Genomic DNA, 20,846 nt, shown 5'->3' on the forward strand with positions numbered 1-20,846 from the left:
AGACAGATGGATTGCTTTTCTGTATCGAGTTATGTTTACACACATCTGTGTGTGTGCATGCAGGCATCGCACTGAGATGCAGAGGCAAACACGGAGATAATGAGGATAAGACAGTCAAATTTCTACAGTACATAGATTACTCAGCCTATGGGAAGGAGCAGGGAGTCCTTGTGAAGCAGATGTTTTCTGACTTTTTTTTTCTAATTCTCAATTTCTAATATTTTGTCTGTTCATAATGGCAGAGTGATGATAATCATAGTGTACTCTAACGATAATTCTTAATATTAAGGTATATCCTACACCCTTGATCTACGATACATCAAGCATGACTTCTGCATCTCTATGTTCTGATATTGTGGAATAACATGTAAAGACCCACATATTATCATAAAAATGCTCCACATTTTTTTAAAGAAAGAAAGAAAACCTAGCCTAACCTAACCCTTTAAACCTTTAAGCTATTTTTATCCAGTTTACCTTACAACCCTTGAATGCTTCCTTTATGGGATACACTTTGTGATTCATATCCAGGTTTGATCTGTGGCAAATAGAGCATACGGGCCTCCAAGTCAGCCACACAGAGGAGAAAGTCTTTCTCCATGTGCTTCGCATGATTTGTGTGGAAGTCCAAGGCTCTCTTTAAAGCAGAGGGAACACTTTTTAGTACCATGTTGTATCCAGAACTGCTCCAAACAAGAGTTACAAAAGCCACGACCACAAGTGATGCAGCAGAGGACCTCCGGACCCAGGAAGATTTCCCCCGACACAGCGCAGCGGGGCTCATCCACATCCTGACATGAGATGTCGACCTCCGTCTGTGAAAATCAATGCAGCACTGATGGGTCTCTACCAGGCAGACCTATAGTCCCCACGCATGTATAGTATGTACCACGGATGTTTAGCTGCATATAGCCCTGCAGCAGGTGAGAGAGGGAGAGACCCAGCTCCTCTAGTTTCACCATAAATCAACATGCACATAAAAGGGAAGGTTTTAAGTTCAGTTTCAGACCATGCTAATAAAAACTGAAAGATACACAAAACTTCAGTCAAAATTTTTACCTTGGCCAGGTATGGTAGAAAGACATATGTGAGCTATATAATGAGCTACTTTAACTTGGATTAATGAGTTCTACAACATTCATTCATATCAAGGTAAGTACTCCTGTAATATATTATTTATATGTCTATCAGTAAGTTAAAATTATTTTTTCCTGCTCTATTTCCTTGCATATAGAAAGTGCAGTTTGTATTAACTCCAATTTCTTTGGCTTCCAATGACGTAACATTGGAAGCCAAAGAAAGGTAGGTCTAAGATACAGCTGCTTCTGATATATTATATATAAATTAAATTGTCAGTACAGTTGAATTTTTACAGATCATTTACTGCAGACGGATTCAGTTTTAAGGACTAAGAAGCATTTAAACAGACAAAAGGCAAAATTTACTATTTACTAAAAAACTACAAGCATTATTCTTGAAGACCACCACTTAAATGCAATTATTTATTCGCTTCAATAGAGTGTAGTCTGTATAACATTCTCATAATCACAGCAGAAACCTTTACAAAAAGTTAGCAGACTGCATTTACATGATTAAACACAAAGTATAATTGACTGAATAGACTGCATTTGAAGCTTGATGTGTAATAATCAAATTATGGTAATAAATTGAGAGCAAAATACTGATTAGATCATTTTCCAAAGGCTGCAGATTATGCAGGAAGTAACACAGACAAGAAAAAGGTCATTAGTAGTAGCACTCGTGTTTGCTGCTTTCTTCTCCTCCTCTCTTCACGCGCTTAACCAGTATTTCCAATTAAATAGGTTTTGTGTTAATATATGGATATGGAAAAAGTATGTCTTCAATCACATGGTCCACTTTATTGATTTACACACAGGAGTGACAAAAGCTCAAATCTTGAATGCAAGACAAACACTATACAAACAGAGAGGAATACATATTGGCTGAAGAATATCTAAGAAAGAAATTGAATTAATAGCTTGGAGGTTTGTAAGGTAAAGTTTCTGATCAGCGGCACTAACAAAGAAATGGCAAGAAGTATAACAACATGGGCCTACCCAGAATTTAGAGCTCAATCACCTGCAGCTTTCCACAGTTTAAGATCTCACTTGAGCTGGGTCAATACTCTACACGTGAGATTTCTTTTCTGGCTGACATGAGATTAAGGCAAGCCTGAGCACATGCTGTAGTCATACTACTCAGAGGGGACACACCAGATTAAATGACAGAAGTGTGATATTTAACACTGATATGCATGTCAGTTTCACTTGAAATACTTCATTATGCAATGATTTCATTTAGCTGGAAAAAATATCAGCTGCTGACGAGGCATGATTAAAGCTCAGGATATAAACATGTTAACACCACCAACAGTTATGATGTAAGAAATTTTATGTGCATTCTCTAAATGATCACATTAAGTACAGTCTGAAGTGTATTACATCTGTTTTCTATTTAAAATGTTTTGTTTCTTATGTGACATAACTTTGCCCTCAATATTAGCAAAGACATTTACAAAGAGTTGTTTCTTGACAATGTATACCCAGTGCTTCTCTGATAAGAGTTTTTCATCAAACTCACTTAATACTTTTTGGCTTCAGTAGCATCTTAATAACCTTTTCCAGTACAACTATATATATTGTTCCCTAAAATATTTCTCTTCACCCTCCTCTCGCTGTTCTCAGTGACCAGAGGTCGCTATGGCGCAATGACGTCAGATCAGCTTCCTGTCGGGGTGATCAGAGGCACGTCCAGAGCGCTGGTGTCGGACCTCCAGGTGCTTGCTCTGGACACGGTCAAAATGCTGGAGCAGCTCGTTGTAATCCATCTGCGTGTGAGAGGCACGTTTGGAGGCCACTTGCTGTTTAGAGTCCATATTCTTGGACTCATCCACAGTCCTCATGAGCTCTGGGTTAGGGACACACCGCAAGCGGTGGGAGAGCAGCTGGAAGGCCTGGCTCTGCGGCAGCAGCATCAGCAGACCGTACAGAGCCTTTATCAGGTAAGGGTTATTCTCCACATCCAGGAGCTGCAGACGCAGGTAGGTGAAAATCGGGCTTTCAATGAGCTGTACCAGTTTGTCCACCTCCATCAGGAAGTCTACTGTCACTTCTAGATCTCCAAACCTCTGGATAAGATCATAAGCGTGTTTGTAGTTCTGTGTGAGGAAACAGAGGGACACGGTGGCCACAGGGTTGTGGCACCAGGACCGATACAGGCAGCAGAACAGAGCACAGCTCTCCTGAGTACGCAGGTCTTTCAGCTGGTTGCGTAACTGGAAGAGCTCGGCAGAGGTGAGCAGGATGGTGTTGAGCGTCTGAACCATAGTGGAGGCAAATTTGAGGTCCTCCTCCTTCAACAAGATGTCAGCCATGGAGTGGAAGATGTTCTCTGCGTGAAGCAACAAACACAGCTGCCTGATGATGAAAGCTCCTCTGTTCTCCAGAAGCTTCCTCTCCAGACTCAAGCGTTTCAGCAGGTTGATCATGAACTTGTAAAAATAGGAGTTCATGCTGGGAGTCGAGGGGGATGAGTCCACTACTTTGGGGCCTGTGCTATGCTGCTGTCCCAGTTTGACGCCTTCTGGGACCTTGAGCTCCAGTTTGTTGTCAGTGTGGTCGCAGGAGCCAGCTTGGTCTGTTTGGCCGGCAGGAGACGATGCTATCTCAGCTAACACCTCCAGATCTTTCAGTATCACCTCATCAGACTCATCCGACAGTGTTTTCAGCAGCATGGGAAACAGGCTGTCTGTGTGGCGGAACATTTTGCGCGGCGTTTTGATATAGAGGTGGTAGAGCCATTTGAGCACGGCGATGCGGGTCATCATGCCAGTGGAGGAGTCGTGGAGGTGGCGGTCCAACACCTGAACAATACCGTCCAGGTCCAGAGTTACCTGAGGCCTGTCGGCACTTGCTGGAGTAAAGAAGCTGATATTACTTAAACCAACTGATTCTTGTGATGCATTCAGCATATCAATTCTCTCTGCTTCCATTTTGGTTTGGTCATCTTCCTTGGACGGCGACCCTGTACTTCCACTTTTCTCCTCCTCCTCATCCTCATCATCCTCAGGCGTCACCAGCTTCATCAGACTGTGATTACAGGCACTGGCTGCCTCTTTGGTATTTTTCTTTCTGTCGTCATAGGAAAGGCAAGGCAGCACTGCAGTTAGGATGCCAGAGGAGTAGGGGAGCACCACTCTGCCTGCAAGCTGGATGAACTCTCTCATCCAGGTCATAGCCGTCAGCTGGATCAGGTCGTTCGTGAGTTTGGTCTCATCTGCAACCTGGCAGTGGATGACCAGGATGTTGGCCATCTCAGCAAATTTCACGCTGGAGGGAATCTTTTTGATCTCCTTCAGAAACTCTCCCAACACCACCTCGCAGGTCCTTCGGATCTCCTTGCTGTTGTCTCCCAGGATCTGGAAGAGCCCATCCAGGATTTCAGGGAGGTAGTCTAACAGGTTGATGTCCGGCACAGACTCCAGAACATGGATCCAAGAAATTATGAACTGCCTGGCATACTGATTATTGGAGTAGATTCTCTCTCTCAGCAGGGGGACGAACGCCACTAGGTCAAACTTGTTACTTTCTGTCACTATGTCTTTCAGCAGTCTGTCCAGGAGTTCAGATCCACTTTTCACATTGGGATCTGGATCTGCTGCAAGCTTGCTGAGACCATCAAAGAGCAGGTTGAAGTGGGGCAGCACAGCTCCCCTTGCCACCTTTACTATATTATAGAGGGCCTCACAGGCATAGTAGCGCAAACGACTGTCTGAGTCATTGAAACACGTGAGTACAGGCTCAATAAGCTCCTTCAGATACAGACCCGAATCCTTGCCGAGGGCGATGGAGCAGGCTGCCAGCCCAATGAGACCCCCCTTGCGGCTGTGGGGATGCTGGGAGAGGGCAAACTCCGAGGCCAGAATCTGGATTACGTGCCTGATTTGAGTGGAGTTGTTCTGAGCCACAAACTCCCGGACCAGTTTCTCGATTTCCAAAGCCGCGACTTTCCTCTTCTCGTAGAGTTTATCATTCAGAGCCCTCACGATGTTGGGCGTCAGCGGCGAAAAGTCCTTCTCCGTGTTCATGTTCGTAGCCGCGGTTGTGCCGGATCCTGTCTGCTGCTAAACTACCTTGTTGCGTGAGAGAGCAGCCCTGCCTTTACGATTATTTCATAGACGAAAAACACTTCGGTTTCATTAGCGAACCAGGAAGCCCGGTAATACAACACAGCTGACCGGTTGCATCCGCCGGAAACACGTCACGGTTGCTACATTTATGTGGGTCCGGGGCTGCGAGTACCGTTAGCTCAAATTAGCTTCATTAGCAGCTTACACGGCTAATGCATGCTTTCATTTTTATTCTAGCCAGCCATTTAATTTCTTAAATTTGAATCCCACCTTTTTTTCCTCGAGCTGGTGTAGGGGGGGGGTTGTTGCAGCCGGCTGCGGCGATGGCGAGCCGCCTCTCGTTTCACTCACAGCTCTCCTCCATCATGGAGACGATGGCCAGGTCTGCCCTGAGTCAAGTCTGCAAACTGGTGGACGACGACTCGGCTGAGCTCCGTGTCGAGTTGTCTCGGCTCTTCTTGGCCAATTCGGCCCTGGCAGAAAAAGTTAACAGCTTGGAGTGCGAGCTGACCATTGTGAGAAGCGACGCCCCCAAGTTGTGTAAAAGTTATCGCACCGTGGGTGTACAAACTGTCCTCAGAGACGGGGAACCTCGGGGTATCTTGCTCTTAGTTTCACGGTAACATTAGCCAACGAGATTTTTAGCAGAAGCCGCCGGCATTGCTTCGGTGTTTACTGGTGTGTTTTCCCTGTTTGACTTGTCAGTGTCTGGGTCTCCCACCATAGAGGGGATCTTTGGAAAAGACTGGTGTATGAATCTATGGAAAGACAGGGACCCATATAGTCTGGAGAGAGTCTCAGACTCCCCACAGTCCTCTGATAAGGTGAGAGGAAGTTAAACTGAGGCATTCCAGACTTTAAATCTTTATGGCTATGAGCAATAAACAACTATGTTTACAGGCGTCCAACATCTAGTAGAACAGGTAATGCAGGTCTGCAAAACTTAGCATACATCAACAATATCCATGTTCTTAATTTTCCAGTGGAAAACTCTGCTTTTGCACACTGAAAAGCATCAGTAATTGGGAAAGGGATGCCTTGATATACCAGCATGTTTGAGGCTTGTTATTAAGAGTACAGTACAGTACAGTGATGGTAAAAATTTGCCTGGTAAAAACAGTACACTTATGAGTAATAATAGAAGATTGTTATGCGTCTGTGCACAAAACACACACGTCACATCAAGTGCAGCATCAGTTTTTTTTTTTGACTAATCCATCACTCATAAAAATTAAGTAATTATAAAAATCCCTTGTTCTATAAAGTGAAATGTGACAAATGCCCATTACAATTTCCCAGTGCCCAACAAACACCAGTCCAAAATACTTAATATAAGATATTTAACGTACAAAGCTATAATAATGAGAAAGCAGGAAATCAATACATTTGGCCAACTGGGACCAGAGGTTTTAAATTTTGCCTTTGTTATCGACTTAAACCATTCATTAAGAATAATCAGTCATTTCAGCTCGTTACAGAAAATGTTGCTATATTGAACTACAGTTCAACATCGGGACTTTTTCTGTTTTGCAGTCTGTTGCAACAATGTCTGACCAAACTACTGTGACCGAGATAAAAGAGGAGGATCGTGAGGAGGAAGCTGCCAGCAGCCGCCAGCAGGAAACACTCAGTACAGAAGGTGAGAGAGTGACGGCGCATTGGCATTAGGGAGTACACACTGCAGATTTAGCAGCTTTTAGTTGGTTTTTCAGGGTTTGTTTGTGTATTTGTATGCAACAGAAAACGAAGAAAGTACAGCTGAGGAACCAGAGCAACTATCAGTTGGTTACTCGGCTGATGCCAGCACTTGCAGCCTGTCATTTGATCAGGAAGGAGAGCAGGTTGTGTCTGCAGCTGCTATCGGAGAAGCATCCATGCAGGTGATATCCATCAATGACACAGAGGAGGCCTTCAGTACTCATATCATTCCAATCGAAGAGGATGACGATGACAATGATGATGATGATGATGTACAGTTTGTTCAAGAAAGTCAGCAGGGGCAAACTATGAACGCTGCAGGCGGGCCCAAACACAACAGGCAGCAAACCTTACCGGCAGACAACACTGAAAACAGCACCTCTCTGGATAAAGATTCAGATGATGACTTTAATATGCTTAATGTAGAAACTGTCAGAAATCCAAACAAAGACAAATTCACATGCCAAATATGTAGCAGGACATTTTACCACAAGGGCACTCTAACACACCACATGAAGTTACACAAGTCAAACTTCTGTAACATTTGTAAGCAGCATTTCCCTCACAGGAACAAGTTAAACTCACACACCTGCGTGCCTCCAGTTCCTTCTCAGAGAGTCAGTAAGTCTTGTGAGCTGTGCGGAAAGACCTTTGCGAACCCATCGGCTCTGCGGATTCACTACGTCGTCCACACAGGAGAGAAACCCTACAGGTGCAGCTTGTGTGGGAAAGGGTTCACCCAGAAAGGCAATCTGAAGTGTCACCTACGCATCCATACTGGAGAGAGACCGTTTCGCTGTATTAGATGTGGGAAGACCTTCACGCAAAAGGTGAACCTCAACCATCATTTAATGGCACACAGAAATCGTGAGGTTGTGGGAGAAACGCCCATAGCTAGAAGACATGTTAAAAACCTAATGGCTGAAACCTGTCAGTGACTGACTGTAGGGCAGGATCCGTACCTTTTTTAACCTGAATGCATCATGTAGTACTCCTCAAATTGATGTAAGGGCAGTTAAAGTCATGTTTGTAATGACTTGAGGCCTGTCGTAGTGCTCAGAAAATCATGAGTGTGGAGCATAATGTCCTGGTTTTTGTCAGATGTGTTTTTTATTTATAAGCATGTAGCAATTCAATGTCTTAGTTGATGTTTACATTTAAAAAAAAAAAAAAAAAATCACGTTCACTTTGTGATTTAAATTTTTGATAGAACTCTTCTTTTTCCTTCTTCTGTGTCTAAACTGAATTGAAGTTGCCTTGAATATTATATTCAAATTTGAAAATCTAAACAAAGCACATCTGACAGGGCTTTTATAAGGGGCATGCAAGTGTAAGTGAAGAAAATCAACAGTTCAAGATTTCTTTCTTGGGCTTGGAAAATTCATTTAGTGTGGTATGTTCAAGGAAATCATTTTAGAGCATACCAGACATTGGCCTATCACAGATATATTTTATCAGTGAATATGTTTGTCCAACATGAAAACTTTTTTTTTTTTTTATAAACATAACATAATGCAGAAAAAGATGTTTGGGGTCATTTAGAAATGCTGTCATCACTTCGTTGTTTACAATACTCTCAGCTCTGTCTGCAGCACATTTAGCAGAGTACGCATCACAGCTGAGCAAAATGCATTTTATTTATATATATTTATATATATATATATATATATATACACACACATGTACAAACATATATACATATGTATACATATGCATACATATATATACATACATATACATAAATACATATGTATACATATGTATACATACATACATAAATACATATGTATACATATATATACATACATACATACATAAATACATATGTATACATATATATACATATATACATAAATACATAAATATACATAAAAACATATATACATAAATACATATATATATACACATAAATATCGGTCAATATATGGATATTGGAATTTTTTACTCCCTAAAATGGGTATCGGCATTGGTGCAGGCAAAACAAGTCCTTAGTACAACTAATTGCTTTGTCTAGGTGATGACAGTTGTGATGAGGATTTGTCAAATGAAAGTACAGAATAAAATATATAATTTCTCGAACAAAAATGCTTAATATTTAGAAAAAAAACAATTTGGCTTGACTGCACATTGACAACACAACTTGTCTTTCTACAATAAAAATGCAGCCGTACAAATACATTTTAAAACAATAACACCATTTAGACCTGAACAAAATCTGTAAATCATCTATTATGTGACCAACTCACACCAACATTTCTTTAAACAGTCGTGTTTTTCAAAGAGATAGGCCTAACCCCTTTCTGCCCAGTTAAATGCGAAAAGATGAGGCATGGCATATGGTAAATACAAAGCAGAGGCGACAAATGGTCAATGAAGGAAACAGAGGGAGTTGTTTTACTTCTATTTTGTTGTGAAGAGGTAGTTTCGAAGGTTTATGCCATGCATGTGTAAACAATGGAGTTTGTGATTTTGGCATTATTTAACAGGTTTTGACCTGATACATGACACTGAGGTATGTGTAACATGTGACACCAAGCATGAATAAAACGGAAAATATTTTTTGTCATAGTTTGAATCAGTGAATGTCTCATCTCATCTATGACGCTTTCCTTATTAAGTGTAAGGTAAAACTGACTTCAAAGGCTTGCTGAGGGAAACCTAATATTTTGGCAACGACCCCCCTGACCAGTCAAGTAAATGGAATCCCACCCAATCAAATGGTACGCAAGAAAGGGACAGATATTCTCTGCACCCTCAGCATTTTTCCTGAAAATAAAACTAAAAAAAAAATAAAAAAAAACAAACACCAATGAAGCTAAGGTTTTACAGCAACACTGTTAACCGTATGGGCTATAAATGTGCTTTTCTTTGTTTTAGAAGGGGTATTTCAAATCTACATTTTCATCCAAATCTGAGCTCCCTAAAGACATATTGGTACATGTTGAGCTACTCAACAGAGAAAGCACTTCTAGTTACAGTTAGACTTCTTACCAATAACCCAGTTCTCCATGTGGTTGGGTGACTAGTCAAGTGAAACACTGGTGGTGAGTTAAACCATACTTGTATGCATAACATTTCCCACAATCCATACAGCTATAAGGCTTTTCACCAGTGTGTGTGCGAAGATGTATGTTCAGAGAGCTTTTCTGGGAAAAACTTTTGCCACAGTCTGGACAGCTGTACGGCTTCTCCCCCGAGTGCACACGCTGGTGCAGTTTCAGGTACGTTTTCTGAGCAAACCGCTTCCCGCAAACTGTGCAGCTGAACGGCTTCTCACCGGAGTGTCGCCTGATGTGGACTTTTAAACTGCTCAAATAGTTGAATATCTTCCCACAGAATAAGCACTCAAACCGTTTTGTTGGCTTCACAGGCTTTGGAAGAATAGTGAGTTCTTTGGTTGTATTCATGTGGATATCGTTTGTATAGTCAGAGTATTCGGCGGTGGCTGAAGGAAGATTTGTATTGTCAACAAGAGTGCTCATTGTTGCATCGTCTATTAACTTGTCCATAATTGTCGGCTGTGTGCGTTGTGGTGTTTGACTGTCAGCCGTCATGGGGAAGTTGTTTAATTCCCCTGAGTGAAGCTGCAGCTCATCAACAGATCTATGAAGCATTCTGTCCTCCTCATAAATTCCAACAACTGTTAAATGAGAATAAATGTAGTTAAATCACAGAAACTATAACGATTACAAACATTTGTTTTGGGTTTTTTTTAATCCAAACTTACTTTTTCTGTTATCTGTGAAAGTCATCTGCTGGCCAATGGGATGATCATCATATGCCTCCTCCTTGACAAAGATGAGATCAGGTTCTCTCTCCATCAAGTCTATGGCCTACCAACAAGACAGGTGACAAACAGCTCTGAACATAAAAATCATTCGGTCATCTCCGCTCACAAAGGAAATGATTGCATTGAAAAAACCAAAACAACTTGGTAAATGATTCACTGACCGGTACGCCCATGCTTGTCATAGCAGCAGGATCCATTGTTTCTTTTCCATGAGAGGGGAGTTTCTCTTCTCTCCAAAGGTCCATACACCAGTCCTTTCCAAAAACTCCATCGATGGCTGGAGCAAGATGCTGCTGTTCTGGAAGAGGAAGCAGATATATGAAATTGTGGCCTCCTATAGATGGTAACCATAGTGGAAACACACACACCAAGATCAAATAAAACTTCAGGACAGCATTGTTGTTTTCCATAAAGACCGAATGTGAAGGGCTGACAATGAAGATCTGCACTTCGGGCATTAGATGGGTTGAGGCGGTTGTACACTCAGTTGGCAGTCTATTAGGAACACCCAGCAAAAACTAATGTAGTCTAATACAGGAGCTCTACATAAAATCCTACCTGCTTGACAATTATAATGTTCAGGTTGTGCTGAAACAGTTTTAGAGGGGTCGTGATTGAAATGTACGATCATTTTGGAGGCGGCAGTTTGTGGTACTTTTGAATTGTAGGGCAATATATGGACAGGTTTTTATATTATTTTGTCCACCTTGTTTGTATTAATGAGGGTAGGCTAAATAACAGAAACACCTCTTTTTATAACGCAATACAATTCAACAGCAAAAATTATCCTCAAAAATGATCATACAGTTGAATCAACACCTCTCTAAAAAAAAATTTAAACAAAAACTGAACATTATAACCAGTATAAATTTCAAGGACATTGTATTATTGTATTATTGAACTATTTATATATATATTATTATTAAGGTGAAGTGTTTATTGTGCTCCAAAGAACTGGGGTACAATAATAACTCATCATCCATGCGGAGCCATTATCATGCCTTGCGTGAGAAAAGGGAGGAGGCTGGAGGTGAAACAGCTCGTGGTGGGGCACTGAATCAAATAATTCAGTATTTTCAAAAAAATACAACATATGTTACACTACTTAATTAGGTTTACAAATCAGACATGTAACAGTAAATTACTGATCCCCCCCCCCGCCCTCTTTCTCCAGTCACCAGAAAACAGGAGCTGGATGAAGTCTTGACATGATTGTGATGGACTGTCAGCCATTCTCTGTGGTTGAGGAGAAGGGATTTGGGCACTTTGTACAAAAATTACAATTATTCTCCCCACAAGGCAGGTGTCTAACCTATGCCTGCATGCGAACTATATATTAATCTGAAGAGTTGACAATAAAGCATTGACTTTTTTTTCCTTTTTTTTTTTTCTCCAGACTGTGAAGGCCAAGGTACAAAACATCTCAGGAAAAGGCCAGAGCCCAGGTGCAGAAGGTAACTGCCGTGAGCCTAACATCAGATATGTGGACATCTAAAAAAACAAAATCGTCTTAGTCCCAACGCAGATGAGAAATTGTTATTTCTCAATAAAATGAATAAAGCATTTTTCCAAAATCATCTTCCATTACACATGTTCTTTGCCAACACTGCACGCTGACTACTCAATTTCCACACTTCAGTTAAAACACAGATATTGATCCTTAATACATTGCGGATTGCCTTTACAGTAATTACTATAAAGATATGCTTAGAATAATACAATGAAATTATGGTTTCCCTTATACTGATATTTAACTTGATATATACACTGAACAAATGTTTGTATTTACCTATTTTACATTCTGGCCAGTAGATGTCGGAGTGTTAACACGAAGCATCAAGAAATTAACCTTTTCTCGAATCACTTTGCCGAAACGGTTCAGTGATTTACGAAGCCGCATCTCACCATCACTGATAAAATGCCAACTGAGTGTAGTCTCCACTGAAGCTAGGTAGCTAGCCTAACAAATATGAACTGTTGTTTTGCTGGCTAAAACCCCCACGGCTGGGGCAGCCTAAAAAAAAACAAAAAACGCCCGTTTGTCCAGCTCCCCGACCATCCTGACCTGCGGGGTGCCGGCGGCTGCCACTGTTGACATGTGCGGGATAGGTCTGTGCCTCCCTCGCAGCTCTCAGCTGGACCTCCAGTGAGTAACACCGCTTCTTCAGCGCCTCGTTCTCCGTCTTCTGCAGGGATATCTCTGTGTGAAGGACGGAGGAACACTCATCAGCCAGGTTGCCTATTTCAACCAAAGCCGCCTTCGTTAGTTTGTCCAGGATAGCGGCTAACTGCGTCCGAAAACTCTGGTTTGTGGTGTCGCACATCATTTCGACAGGGAGGCTGAATATTACGAAATTTCGGCAAAACTCCCGGCGAAGCAACGTTGCTCCTTTATCAAATATGAGGTATAGCTGTGTCGCAAGGGATTGTGGGAAACCTCTATCCTCGCGTGCCGACATTGACGAGGAGCACCTGAAGGCAGCACAGTATAAAACCTGACACGCAGTTTTTCGACAGTTTAGATCTATTTATACTAGTTATTATGTTTATATGTATTAATAAGAGCAATGTCAGTACCAATGACATTAAGTTAACAGCCCTGCAGTGGTGGAAGAAGTACTCGAATCCTTTACTCAGGTAAATACCACAGTGCGGCAATTTTTGTTACAAGTAAAAGTCACCTACATATAATTTTACTTAAGTAAAAGTATTATCATCGTACTACACTCGAAAGTACCAAAATTAAAAGTAGTCATTATGCCGAATGCCTAGTTTCAGAATAATATATATTATATTACTGGATCAAAATTACTGATGCATTAGTTTGGTAAAATCGGAGCTAAATTTGACTAATTTAATATATTGTTAGCTTGTGAATTCAATCAATAAAGGGATCAATAAAGACTTATGTTAACTTGTAATAATACATCATAATTTATTTTGTGATTATATTTTGAAATATTAATCTGAATCTGCAAAGTAACTAGTAACTAAAGTTATCAAATGTATTGGAATAAAATGTACAATAGTTGCCTCGGGATAGTAGTTTAGTAGAAGTATAAAGAAGCAGGAAATGGAAATACTCAAGTAAAGTACAAGTAACTCAAAATAGTACAGTACCCTGCAATTAATTTATACTCAGTTGGCAGTTTATTAGGTACACCTATCTAAAAGGAATGTAATCTAATACAACAGTCCCGCATTAAAGACTACCGTCATGAAGTTTATAATCTTCAGTTTTTACTGGAATTGTTTTAGAGAGGTGTTGATTCCGCTGTGTGATCATTTTGGTGAATGCAGTTTGTGGTGCTGCTGAACTGTATCGCATTATACAGAGAGGTATTTCTGTTACTTAGGCTACCCTCGTTCGATATAAAGAGGGTGGACAAAATAATATGAACACCTGTCCGTATGATGCGATACGGTTCAAGGGCACCGCAAACCGCGCAATGCAAAATGATCAGAAAGGTGAGTCAACCCTCCCTAAAATAAGTTTTAACATAAACTTAGCATTATGAAGCTCGAATTAATTGTGGACTGTGGACAGAATACTACAAGCAGTGGTGTGGCGTTTGTGTCTTGTTCTGAAAGGTTTCACCGGAAGCGTCGGTCTACCATGAACCACCTTGACACTAGGTGGAACTGACGATCGCGTGTGTTTAGCACCACGAATGTCCACCGCCCCCCAGCGGTCATAGTTAGGAACTGGAACACTGTTTCAAATTTGTGGCTATCACACAATTAATGTCAGAATAACTGTTAATCATATTGACATGTACAACTCATTATTAGTGTTATTACAAACAATAATAATAATAGTATCGGTTAAAAAATGTTTAATTAATTAATGATAATATGTGCACCTTGGTATTAGATTTAGTATTTTTTTGTTTATTTGGAGGTATTAATAATAATAATAGTAGAGCTATGTGGAGACAGGTCTACCCTGTTAGTGGTGTTTAAACCAACATCAATGCAGACAGGATGGAATATAAGGATTTCTGGTCAATACGTTTACATTTTGATTAAAATGAATAAGGAAAATAAATGAAGGTTAACACAATCTCAGCAATCATAACTGTATGAGACCAAACCATTTTGTTGTGTAAATCGCCAGTCTCAAGTGTCGATGTACCAGTAAAACCCGAGGCAAGAAAGGCCAGGCTAAAGTTATGTCCCATTTCTAAACTTGAGAGTTCAAAACATTGCACCATCTACAGTATGTCCCACAATACCTTTCGCTGAGAGTTATCGATGTTCGCTAATAAATAAATGTGCTTGTCTTCTGAGCAGCTCGCTGGAGCAGTGCCTTCCTCAATGCTACTCTCGCAGTTATTGCTGAAGAGGGAGCAAGTGTTATTGAGTGTCCATCCATTTTCTGGCCTCTAGATTACTGCAACATGGGCTGGTTTTTATGTACTTCATATTGACAGACAATGAGAGGGATTTATTGATTTGTTCAGTCTTCAGAGTCAGTTCAGAAAAGTGTCTTCACATTGTGACCCGAAGTGTGTATTTGTATGCTGTAGCACAATATTGGGTTTCGATCCATTTGAGAGAGGATTGGTTGACAATGAGACATGAAAGGAAAGCAGCAGAAAACATATGTACTGACACATTTTTATCACAACAGAGCAGGTGATACACAATAGTCTGCCACTCAAATCTGGAGTAGAGATAACTTTGTTATAAATATTTATTTCGGTCAAACAGCTGGAGATGTTACATTTGACGGACTGTTTAAGTGGTTCCGTTGATGAATGTCCCGCTGAATGTTGGTGCACCAGAATCACCACCATACATGTTCACAATAGGGTCTAAATGTACTGCGAGGTGTTTTTTCAGATTGCAGTTCTTTGTGAAACCCTTGCCACATTTGATACAAACAAAAGGTTTTTCTCCGGTGTGTGTACGCTGATGCATATCAAGAGTGCATTTCTGAATAAAGCCCTTTCCACAAATAGGACAGCGATATGGCTTCTCCCCAGTGTGTGTGCGCTGGTGTGTATACAGATGCCCTTTTTGTGCGTATCTCTTTCCGCACAGCGTGCACCTGAAAGGTTTCTCTCCTGTGTGACTCCTCTGGTGTATTTCAAGCTGACTGAAACACCTGAAGCTCTTGCCGCACTGCAAGCAGCCAAACCTCTTTGCGGCCGAGTTCCTCAAGTTGTGAAGCTTCATATTTCTGAGCACACTTAAGCTTTGGGAGGCAACATATTGAGCAATGCTTTTCCCAGCCTCTGGGTTTGTGTGTGCAGGTGCGAGCTGCGGATTCCACTGTGTTTCTCTCCTCCCTGGCCCAGCGAGAGACGACTGGGCGCTCAGGGTCACAAAGCCGTCGGTGAACATGGGCTGCTGACGTTCTGCGATGGGTTTGGGAGGCTGCATCACCTCTGAACTCTTCTGAGGGTCAGTTGCCGCTTCCCTCCCTGTTGACAGAATACGAGTATGTTAAAATTTGAACCTTGATGAAGGCCACAAGTTGAGTGCATTGGTATCACAATAAAGTTGTTCTTCATACTTCTAGTCTTGCTGGAATTTTGACCCTTTAAGAAAGTTGTTTCCGATAAGCACTTCAAAAATCTTAACCCAATAATCCACAGATGGTCACTCAAGGTCAAGGTGATGTTCCAGTGTGTTATTCTGAGTCAGAATTTGTACATACATTTTACACACTGCTGTGCGATCAATCTTTAATTCAATACTGACTGTTTTCACTTGTCCTATCTTGTTCATTGTCTCCGGTGTCCACCTCGGATGGCTCCTCCTTCACCACAATAAGGTCAGGCTGCTCTTTCAGTGGGTTTGGAAGCTAATGAGAAAACATTGTATGAATTGCACCTGTTACAAGTGAAGGACACGGTGCAACATAACTGGCATAACGCTGCATGGTCAGTGCAGACTTACTTCAGCCGCAGCTCGCTCTTCACCTTGATGCAAACTGCCCATCTCAGCGGAGGAACTTATGCTCTCCCATGAGCTCTCGCTACGGATGCAAAAAAAAAAAAAAACAACTTAGATTAATACAACCAGGCGGGGTGGAGCTGACGGCAGAGGTCACGACAGAGACAGACATGCTATATCTACAGGCTACACAGAGGAATCTACAAGCCTACCTTTTAATGGCAGGTCTTGTCCTGTCAGGCTCCACTATTCTGTTTCCTGAACCGTCCCTTACCACTGAGCAAGCTGCCGCCGCTGCGTCCCGTCTGCCCCCCTGCGCGATGTAAAGCAATTTCTCCATCAGCTGCAGTTTCTCCGTGAGCGAGGCGATCTCGTTCCGCCCGCGAGTTATCTCTATTTTCAGCATCTTCGACTCGATCTCCACCAGTTTGCCTATTTCCATCACGGCTGTCTTGGACAGCGCGTCCATGATGGAGACGAGCTGCGTCTGGAAGGAGAAGACCGCCGACATGCTAAAGGGGGGGTTTTCTGTGACACACGAGACGCGCACGGGCAAGATGCTTCAGTCGGAAGGCGCCCCCGCCCCCCCCTCCCTCCGCTCACCGTGAAATGTAGTTACAGTGTAACGCGCGAGAGGAGCTGGGCTGCGTGTTCATGCCCGCGCGAGTATTTCTGTAAAACTCCGGCGGTTGATATGGACACACTGCTTCCATCTGCCGGGCGGGAGGAGGCATCGCAATCATTCACAAAACTACAATATCGCCCGGTAATACTGACCCGGCTTCTTTATCGACCATTGAATATTCGGGGGCGTTTTGTCTATTGCCTTATTTCCTTGTTTGTTTTGTTTTGTTTTGTTTTGTTTTGTTTTGAACTTGTGAGTCAGCAAAGCTCGCTTTTTATGACTTCGTAGCTACTTTAGTCTCAACTGACCAGAAGGCAGTGCGGCCTAAACACGGAACGTGATTGGCTGGTGAAAACTCGGTTGAGGAAGTGGTGCGTCGAATTACGTTCGCCGACTCAAAACCCCGCTCATGACTAGCTACACCTGAGTCTCACACTAGGTAAGGAAACTTCAGTTTTGTTTTTTTTTTACGGAAAACAATTCAGTTTGTGGTCAAATGTGTCAGGTTTGGTTAGGATGTAAAGAAATTAGCTTCTCTTCCTGATATTCCCGATAGTGGTAAATGCAGTATCCTGTTGTGGTTCGTAGCTTTAAATCTCCAGTCCTCTGTCTGCACAGCCCCAGCTACAATAGGGTTTTACATCTACTTTAGTTTACATAGTTTAAAAGAAGGGCTTTAACATGCCAACACAAGCACTGTATGTAATGTATTAGAAGACTTAGTGCAAAATACTTACAGAAACATCATGCTGACTTGCAAAACTCTTTGGTAATTGACTTCCTTATAAATTGCTCAAAATCAGTTTATTCCTCATTCTCTCTCTCTCTCTTCTCCCCAGTAACTCTCTCATTAAGACAGTGCTCTCATGGCTGGCAGAAGAGTTGTGGTCTTTCCATCCTCAGCGGAGCTTGGGCCAGTGCTGGCCCATCTGGTGACATCTCGAGCTGAGAAGGCCATCACCTCTCATGGCAGATTCACGCTGGGGCTCTCTGGAGGAAGCCTCGTGTCCATGCTCAGCAAAGAGCTGCTCGCCCTGCCAGAGCTGGACTGCAGCAAGTGGGTGGTTGGTTTCTGTGACGAGCGACTGGTTTCCTTTGATGACCCCGAGAGCACTTATGGGCTGTACAAGGTATCTGTTCAGGAGTTTGCTTGCAAATTGTGGTTACAATTGCCTATGTTGTTCTACCATATCAGAGTAAAATAAAACTCCTTTGCTTCTTCTCCAGAGTCAGTTGTTTTCCAAAGTCAACATCCCTGACAGTGGGATCTTAACCATCGATTCCTCTCTGCCAGTCAGTGAGTGTGCTGAGGATTATACCCGTAAACTGAAGGAGGTACACACATCTATTAAATAGAGTACTGTGAAAAAGCTTTGGGCACTTGTGAAAAAAAATTCTTTGTTTTTATAACATCGTCGATTCTCATAGGAACACTTGTGCACAGTTTTTCAAGGTACTTGGCACGTGGGTTGTTCCAAGCATCTTGGTGAACTTGCGCCAGTTCTTCTGTGGATTTAGTCTGTCTCAGTGTCTTCTGTCTCTTCATATAATCCCAGGGTTGACTCCATGGTGTTGAGATCAGGGATCTGTGGGGGCCAGACCATTTGCATCACTCCTTGTTCTTCTTGTTGCTGAAGAAGCTGTTTATGACTCTGGCTGTATGTTTGGGGTTGTTATTATGCTGCAGAATGAATTTGGGACTGATCAGACACCTGATCGTATTGCATGATGGAAATATCTAGAGTACCTTAAACTTTTGCACAGTACTGTATATTTACTTTTCTGTTCAGTTCTATCTCTAAATTCCCAAATGCATGTTCTTTCAGCCTTTACTGTTTTGCACAATTTTCTTTCAAACACACAGGCCTTCCCAGATGATGACTTCCCTGTGTTTGACCTGTTACTGCTGGGTATGGGGCCTGACGGACACACATGTTCCCTCTTCCCAGACCACCCTCTCCTCGAGGTGAGGGCCGTACATTAGTGAATCTGCCAGATATACAGGCAAAATTTTAAATTTCTGTCCGTATATTCATTGATAGGTTTTAATTTAGGCACAACTTGAACTTGGCACAACTTGGTCTTCACTGTCATCTTTTTGTTCCGTGTCTATGATGCAGTCAGACTCATGTTCCATCATACATTTGACAGTTACCGTATGGTCGTGGGTTGTGGTTCTCATAATGGCACTGTACACATTACACATGATAGATGATTGGGTTTGGGTGTACTCCATATTCAGGAAACCAAGAAGATTGTGGCCCCCGTCAGCGACTCTCCCAAACCCCCGCCACGGCGTGTAACTATGACTTTTCCAGTGGTGAACTCTGCACACTGTGTGGCTTTTGTATCAACGGGAGGAAGCAAAGCGCCCATTTTGAAGGTAACACTTAGAGACTTTTATTGAACATGCACATCTCAAGTTCGGAATCTTAAAAACCTGTTATTACCTTGGTACAATAAATCAGCTTAGGCTAAGTCCAGAGACAAAAGCCATTAAATATGAGATAGAGATAAAATAGAACAGTGCAAAAAAAATGAATAAATAAATAACTGATCAAGTTTCTGCAGGTTCAAATACAGGATTCAGTTGTTATAGTTGATGGATGGAATGGGACCAGTTGAAAATATAATAGGTATAAAAAACTAAACTAAAATGAAGGATGGAAAATGAAGAATATGTGCAGGAATGTGTGTTTCTGTTCAATCACTGCTAAATAAAAACAGTAAAAATAATTTATGGATTAGCACCATTATGACCCACTGGCCCAGCAGAGAAATGATTCATACTACTGAGTTAACATTGCTGCACTGTAACACGGTGACCTTCTTCTTTCAGGAAGTGCTGGAGGGTAGAGAGGGTCCGGCGTTTCCAGCAGCCCGTGTTGTCCCGACCAAGGGCGAGCTGTTCTGGCTTGTTGACGACCCAGCAGCTGCCTCCTTAACTATCCAGGTAGAGAGGTTAGGCTCAGGGGCCAAACTGTAGAGCTTTTTCAACACTGGTGCGAATACCTGAATAAAGAGACTGGAAAATAGTGCATAACATTCCTACATTCACATGAAAGTGTAATTGGTTTACGCAGCCGAGATGGTGACATATTGTAGGATATGGAGATGAACAAAAACAAATTTAGGACAGCGTAATTTCCAGTGTAGGATTTAGAAATTTTTAGACGTTGGTTTGTGTGTGTGTGTGTCTCAGAGGTTTAACTTTATTCGGGTAAGATTTAAAGTCCCCCTCCACAATATGTATGGCCTATTGTTACTTCAGTTGGAATTTTTACCTTCACTGTGCAGAACAATGTATATGCGGAGCTTAACACTAGAAGCCAGTCTTGGCTCAGTTGTGCAACATACACAAAGCGTGATGTGGACACTTCCCGAGCACATTAACCGAGAATGAACTATTCAGTGAAGTGGGAGACATCCAGTAGTTAAACTTTTGAAATGAAAAGTCTGATGTGTTTTTTGTGTGTGTCTGTGTGTCTCTGTGTGTAAAAACCATATCCTAAAAGTCTTATTCAAAGCTCAATAGTGTTTCCCAATGTCTCAGAACATGTCTGGAGGGGACCATTTTCTTGACTGTAAATTATAGGAAACTGGATCTTCATAACCCATTTTGCTTGACAAAACATTGACCGGACAGTTACTCTGTCAATGTACTGTAAAAGGCTATGTTT

At 41.9% G+C, this 20,846-nt stretch overlaps 4 protein-coding genes across 5 annotated transcripts; 2 read left to right on the forward strand and 2 right to left on the reverse strand.

The window, feature by feature from the left end:
- Window positions 1-1,488: 1,488 nt before the first annotated feature.
- On the reverse strand, window positions 1,489-5,271 carry vac14 (vac14 homolog (S. cerevisiae)). The gene has a single exon (XM_040158593.1). The coding sequence runs from the start codon at window positions 5,105-5,107 to the stop codon at window positions 2,735-2,737; it is 2,373 nt and encodes a 790-aa protein (XP_040014527.1). The 5' UTR covers window positions 5,108-5,271; the 3' UTR covers window positions 1,489-2,734.
- A 1,601-nt stretch (window positions 5,272-6,872) lies between these two features.
- On the forward strand, window positions 6,873-8,052 carry LOC120807177 (gastrula zinc finger protein XlCGF49.1-like). The gene has a single exon (XM_040158916.1). It carries the CDS (start codon window positions 7,024-7,026, stop codon window positions 7,783-7,785), a length of 762 nt encoding a protein of 253 aa, XP_040014850.1. The 5' UTR covers window positions 6,873-7,023; the 3' UTR covers window positions 7,786-8,052.
- Window positions 8,053-9,375: 1,323 nt separating this feature from the next.
- Window positions 9,376-17,138, reverse strand: LOC120784056 (zinc finger protein 93). Its single transcript, XM_040117489.1, has 8 exons — window positions 16,754-17,138; window positions 16,545-16,623; window positions 16,347-16,449; window positions 15,385-16,066; window positions 12,703-13,109; window positions 10,799-10,935; window positions 10,575-10,680; window positions 9,376-10,487 (listed from the first exon to the last, which is right to left on the reverse strand). The coding sequence occupies exons 1-8, from the start codon at window positions 17,050-17,052 to the stop codon at window positions 9,874-9,876; spliced, it is 2,427 nt and encodes an 808-aa protein (XP_039973423.1). The 5' UTR covers window positions 17,053-17,138; the 3' UTR covers window positions 9,376-9,873.
- Window positions 17,139-17,199: 61 nt separating this feature from the next.
- On the forward strand, window positions 17,200-20,204 carry pgls (6-phosphogluconolactonase). Of its 2 annotated transcripts, XM_040158866.1 has the most exons (7): window positions 17,200-17,307; window positions 17,455-17,605; window positions 18,006-18,296; window positions 18,394-18,501; window positions 19,031-19,132; window positions 19,409-19,549; window positions 20,006-20,204. In XM_040158866.1, the coding sequence occupies exons 3-7, from the start codon at window positions 18,033-18,035 to the stop codon at window positions 20,150-20,152; spliced, it is 762 nt and encodes a 253-aa protein (XP_040014800.1). In that variant the 5' UTR covers window positions 17,200-17,307; window positions 17,455-17,605; window positions 18,006-18,032; the 3' UTR covers window positions 20,153-20,204. The 2 variants fall into 2 exon arrangements, with proteins under 2 accessions (XP_040014800.1, XP_040014806.1); XM_040158872.1 differs by lacking the exons at window positions 17,200-17,307; window positions 17,455-17,605 and adding an exon at window positions 17,637-17,746.
- The last annotated feature ends 642 nt before the right edge of the window (window positions 20,205-20,846 follow it).

The sequence above is a fragment of the Xiphias gladius genome, chromosome 3 (assembly GCF_016859285.1).
Source record: "Xiphias gladius isolate SHS-SW01 ecotype Sanya breed wild chromosome 3, ASM1685928v1, whole genome shotgun sequence".
Lineage (NCBI taxonomy): Eukaryota > Metazoa > Chordata > Actinopteri > Istiophoriformes > Xiphiidae > Xiphias > Xiphias gladius.